Source organism: Cynara cardunculus, unplaced genomic scaffold (assembly GCF_001531365.2).
Source record: "Cynara cardunculus var. scolymus isolate 2C unplaced genomic scaffold, CcrdV1 Un_Scaffold_1820, whole genome shotgun sequence".
Classification (NCBI taxonomy): domain Eukaryota; kingdom Viridiplantae; phylum Streptophyta; class Magnoliopsida; order Asterales; family Asteraceae; genus Cynara; species Cynara cardunculus.
This window is the reverse complement of record NW_020200885.1, coordinates 38329-44290: the sequence shown is the minus strand read 5'-3', so window position 1 is coordinate 44290 and position 5962 is coordinate 38329. Positions and strand designations below refer to the sequence as shown.

At 33.7% G+C, this 5962-nt stretch overlaps 1 protein-coding gene across 1 annotated transcript; it reads right to left on the bottom strand.

Annotated features, from left to right (window-relative positions):
- Positions 1-2942: 2942 nt before the first annotated feature.
- On the bottom strand, positions 2943-4427 carry LOC112502735 (peroxidase 7). Its single transcript, XM_025106724.1, has 3 exons — positions 4145-4427; positions 3708-4050; positions 2943-3415 (listed from the first exon to the last, which is right to left on the bottom strand). Exons 1-3 carry the CDS (start codon positions 4424-4426, stop codon positions 3012-3014), a joined length of 1029 nt encoding a protein of 342 aa, XP_024962492.1. The 5' UTR covers position 4427; the 3' UTR covers positions 2943-3011.
- Positions 4428-5962: the final 1535 nt, after the last annotated feature.

Sequence of the window (5962 nt, the reverse complement as noted above, 5' to 3'; positions counted from 1 at the left end):
AAAGTATAAATCGTAAATATTAAAAATATTTTTTCACAGTATATATAATATATAATAATATAATTAAGTCAAAAACTATTCAATATTGGACTCATTTCGAAGGTATTAACGAGACGATTATAATGGTGTAACTTGTTAAAATAAAAATGAATTTTGTAAATATGTTTTAATTGATATACGATTATGTATGTTAATTTGATAAATGTTTCAAATGAAACATTTAAAAGTGTAACTTTAAAATTATAATTTTTAAAAAATCGGTTGCGAGAGGATAAGTGTATGTGAGGGGGTGAGTGTATGTGAGGAGAGGAGGGGGTGAAAAAAATGAAAAAGTGAAAAAGTGAAAGGGTAGCATAAAGGGTATGTTGGTCATTTAGTATTTTAAGACTTTAAGACTTTTGCTAAATTTGCTTAAGAAGATAGTATAGATATATATACACACACATATATATAGGGTTGGATTCACGTGAGACCAATAGTTTTTTGTGAGACCCGTAAGACCAATTTATGTTCATTGATCAACTTTATAAGCTAATTATCTACTGGTCTAAAGTTGTACGGTGTCAATTTTGTGATTATTGAGAAGTCTCGTGACGTTTATGAATGTTCAGATTGTCAGATTGTATATCTAATCCAAGGGTTGAGAATTGATCTTACGGGTCTCATGAAAAACCATTGGTCTCACATGATCCCAAGTCTACATACATACACACACACACACACACACACTAGTGGTGTACCTGCGCGATGCAGCACGGATGAATCACAATTCTGAAACATTAGTTTAACTTTGAATCATGAGTTTGTGTGGTTATTTTACAAGTCAAGTAATATATAAAGTTGAAGGCTAATATGGTGTATTAGTAAGATCAATTGGAAAAATAATTGCTCACATGTTGAGTTTCTAAACTCATATAAAGTTGAAGGGTTGGAGTGGGTACATGCAGGATCTGAAACCCTTTCTGGTATTGTTGCTTCAAATTCCGGTTTACTTCAAGAGAAAAAAGAACTTTGAATTTGAATTTTGGATTCAAAATAGGAAACAAATAAAATGTCAAACAATTTTGTGAAGACCAAACATCCATTTTTCAAGTAAATATGGCTTACTTAAATATGAAATTTTGACCAAACAAATGATATGTTTTAAACATTTGTACATTATGCATAATAGTTTGTACTTAAGAGATTTTTGAATCTCTTGCATAAATTTTGCATAAATTGATAGTACTTTATTCTTTGAGACTTGTAATTAAGACTTTTGGTCTAAATGCATATTAATGTAGTATAGATATAGATAATTTGCAGTGTGAATGAAAGTTACAGTGAGAAGGTAAGAATGAATTTCCACCTTGGATCAATCATAATTGAAGATCAATACTAATACGATGCACCAGATCAATTCTTGTTTACTTATTTTATCGAATTTTTACTTAAATTAATCGTAGATTTTTTTTTAAAGCAGTCGGTTTGAGGCTCGGATACTGTTTTGTTGCCGAATGTAGTCACGTTCGAGGATTTATATAGTAAATTCGAAATGATTAATGAAGAAGAACAAGATGTATGATGTATGAATTATTTCTTATGTAATATAACTTTCATAATGGATGTTGAAAGAAAGTAGGTTTTGGGCCCAATAAGTTGGCTGGATACCATAGACTATAGAGCATAGATGTCCAAATTGGGACCACGGAGATGTTATGGCTTGATGGTCAGGACCAGTTATATATTTTTATGTCCGATCCTGACCCATAACATGTTATACACATTTTATGTGATTAAGGTCCGGTCGGACAATTATTATGTATAAGATTGATTTTTTAATTTTTTAAGTTTTTTCAAGATTTTATCTATTTAAATGTATTACTGAAAAGTGTATTACAATCCTAAACTTTAAAAATAGTAATTTTAAAAATGCGTAATTTTTGTACAAAAAAGATTTAAAAATAATTTTTTAAAACCGGTCTAGACCCAAGACCAAATTTTGGAACCGTGACTGGTTACCGGACCTGAATTAATCGTAGTATTTTTGATCGGAACCTAAACCGAGACCGTTCGACCAGGTTTAAACGAATCAATTTGGGTCGGACTGGTTCCGACTCATGACGGATTTTTGACCACCTCTGGTCTAGTGGACTCCCTATTCCCTAAGAATCTTTATTAATTTGGCACAAAAACAATGAGCCCAAAGGACCCAATGATCCCCAATTTCCCATGGAGCTACCAAAATAAGTGATGAAATATGGGAAATTTTCAAAAAAAAAACCCAACAAATTTAACCAAAATAAGTTATAAAATATAGAGAAAATTTTAGAAAAATCTAACAAACTTTCTAATTTTGAACGATTTAGTATCTAAATTATATTTTTAAATGAAAAAAACTATTAATTTTTTTGATTTTGATTGATTAAGTCTCTGAAATATTTTTTTGAATGAAAAACTCATTAAACTTTCACATTTTAAATAATTAAGACCATGATTTTTGAAAAATAAATAAATAAATCATCACACTTTTACTAGTCGGTTAATGTAACTTTTTTTGGTTAAAAAGATGTAGATAACCAATTTTTAGAAGTGCGATGGTTTATTTATTAAAAGAATGTTCAGGAACTTAATCAATCAAAATGAAAAGGTTTAATAGTTTTTCATTAAAAATGAGAAAATTTAACGGTTTTTTCATTCAAAAAAATAGTTTAAAGACTTAATCATTTAAAATAAGAAAGTTTAATGGTTATTTTCATTTAAGAAAATAATTTAGGGACTAAAACATTAAAAATGAGAAATTTTGTTGGATTTTTTTGAACTTTTCATTAAAATATATAATATTTTGATCGACAATATTTTTTATACTTTTAAGATAAGCGTTTGGTGGTAGGCTAATTTAATTTAAATTAACGTAATAATTTAAATTATATATTTATAAAATACGAAGTTACATGTGTTTTAAATCAACATAAAATTACAACTCAAACATAACGTATGCTTTCGTTAGGATCTTGTGCCACTCGGGTTCGTCAATGGTTAACGTATTTGCAATCGCCACGGATCTCTCCTTCGTCTTGAGAGGTCAAGTCGAGAATGCTCGAAAGCTTCACCATCGACACACCGAATTGGTTCTTGAAGAGTGAGGACTCAAATGACAAACCGTTGGCAACCGGTTTAGTCCTTGAGTCTGAGTAGAGCAATTGGTCGGTGGACAAGATCCCCATGCTTTTCTTTAGATTGTGGTAGTATTGTGTGTCGAACGTATTTGGCGTTTCGCCATCAAGACTCACGGTTTCGGATGCCCATCTACATTTCCTCCTCAAGTAGTTCAAGTATTTTGGATTCAACGACGGATCGGGTCCCTTTGTGCCTTTGTAATCATATAGTCGATGTTGCACCGACTCGCATGTTGTCCTCCCAATTGTATGTGCACCTGATAACCAAAAGTATCGCATGTTTTCTGATAAGTGTTCTTGAGAGAAGAGATTTGAACTAAAAACCCATATTAAACGAAACCAACCCAATGCCTTCCACACTAAAAACCCGAAATGTAGCCCACAAAAGTGCAGGCTAGCAAGCCCAAACCCCATGCCCTAGCCAGCCTAAAAGCCCAATCGGGCCAACTTTTTTTCAAAAACCCAGACCCGAAAAAGAACTCGGGCTAAAAAGCCCTACCGGGCCTATTTTCACACCGATCCATCGTACATAGATTTGAAATTAATTACCTGAGAGGACAACCAAATCGAGCACGTTGAGTCCCTTAGACTGGAAAAACTCGATAAGATTGGTGACACTTTCGGAACCCTTGGGGACTATAGTGGCTTCCTTGGCAAGCGAAACTCGACCGTCTTTCCTACCGAAAGGGATCATCCAATACGGCCCACCAACTAAAACCGTGGCATCTCGAGCTGCAGTCGTTAGGATATCGGCACACGACACGGTTTTTGGGCATTTCTTCTCGATCTCGGCTTTTATGTCATCAATCACTTCGAATCCTCTTAGTGACTTGCTCATATTCGATGACCTTTCGCTTCCTTCGTGATCCAAAAGAATCGATGCATCACAACCCTACACGAAACCAATTTCATCATTATTAATATTATACCGATTTGAATATATCGTACGATAAAAAAAAAATATATCGTGATACCAAAAACCGTACCCGAACGACACAATCGTGGTATTGGAGCCTTAGGAGACTAGGAGCAAGGGTGGGATCTTTGGTCACCCATTCTTTGACCTTTCTGTAGATAATACCTTCGACATCGGGACAACTCTCGTGGTACAACGAGTAGGAGAGATCATCGTCAACAGCCGAGAGGTCTGCCATGTTCGGTACCTTGAGAACCGTGGACGAATATTCGTTTGCCAAATAATCGTCTGCGAAAACCGATGCGATAAATGAGATTATGAAGATGGTGATGATGAATGTAGGAATCTTCATTGTGAATAAGTTGCAATTGATGGTATAACGATGATAAATTGTATGAATGATACGCATGTGTGTAGTGTGTGTGTGAATATATATATATATATATATACATACAAATAAGGTTGGTGCATGATAGTACGTGAGGAGCACTCTCATTTCATACAACGTGCAACACGAATATTTAGGATTCTATTGGTTCCAATTTCATACTACAAACTTATAAAATATTTAATAGTTATGTATTTTAAAAATACAAAACATATATTATCCAAATGTATATGCATATTCGATCATATTGTGGTATTATCAGTTTCAAATTCCTTTTTCAACCGAGAATGGAAGATTCCAATGGTTTTAGTAAAGAAACTATTGTGATATCGTTGTGATATTTGTGTGATAGAGTATTGAACACAACCCATGTGATATTTGTGTGATAGAGTATTGAAAATACAACCCTGTTCAATTACTCTATTATGATATCATTGTGATATTTGTGTCATAGGGTATCGAATACAACCCCTGTTCGATTACTCTAGTGTGATATTGACTGTGTTGTGATAAATATGTGTTACACTTGAATACAACCCATGTTCGATTACTCTATTGCGATATCAAATGTGATGTGATATATATGTGATACACTATAATCGATGACAAACAATAATCACACTGGAATAACCACCATCGATGAGATTATCACTTCCCTGATGATTGGAGTAATCATGATCGTGTTATTTGAATGTTATCATTTCAACTTCCAATTTTACCCTTCCACATCAAAATTGTGTTGATCTTTTGATATGGAAGGGTAAAATTGATGTCAAGAAAGTATGTTGATCTTTGCGTATTACACTGTAGTGTTTGGGGCGAAATACAGTCTGTTATGCCCAACCCAAAATGCGTTTGTGGGAGGTGTACATGTGATTTGGCAACAACGATTGCCGATATACGTGGAAAGGAACGGTTGTATGATTTTTTGATGGGATTAAATGATTAATATTCTACGATCAAAACCCAAATTTTAAGTACCAAACCCATTCCAACACTTGGGTTTGCCTACCACCTTGTGGCTCAAGATAAGCAACAACGCCCTCATAGCCGCATCAAGGAGGCCGATCTCTGAGACAGCCGCATTCCAGACCTCCCATATCTCGTGAAAACGTGAAGAACGGGGCAGTAGAGATCATCGAAATGATAAGAAGGATGGGTGAAAATGTTCACATTGCTACAAAACCGGACACACCATTGACGAATGTTTTGAAATCAAAGGGTATCCACCTTGGTGGGAGCAGAACAACATGAATATTGGTTTTAAATGTCATTTAAAGTTTTATTAAATTAATATATTACTAGTTTGTATTATGTGTAATTAAATAATTGTGTCATGTGACAGTTTCATAACCAATTTGGTGGTTATTCGACTAAACCATCACAATGGTTGGTAGGTGTCGCTTGGTATATGTATATGTATATGTATATGTATATGTATATGTATATGTATATGTATATGTATATGTATATGTATATGTATATGTATATGTATATGTA

What these genes read in the sequence shown, in the direction of transcription:
- LOC112502735 (XM_025106724.1), bottom strand. Translation starts at nt 4,426, where the DNA reads ATGAAGATTCCTACATTCATCATCACCATCTTCATAATCTCATTTATC. An exon ending in ACCACGATTGTGTCGTTCGG is followed by an intron (nt 4,051 to 4,144) that starts GTACGGTTTTTG and finishes GGTTTCGTGTAG; the next exon opens with GGTTGTGATGCATCGATTCT. An exon ending in CGATTTGGTTGTCCTCTCAG is followed by an intron (nt 3,416 to 3,707) that starts GTAATTAATTTC and finishes TTTGGTTATCAG; the next exon opens with GTGCACATACAATTGGGAGG.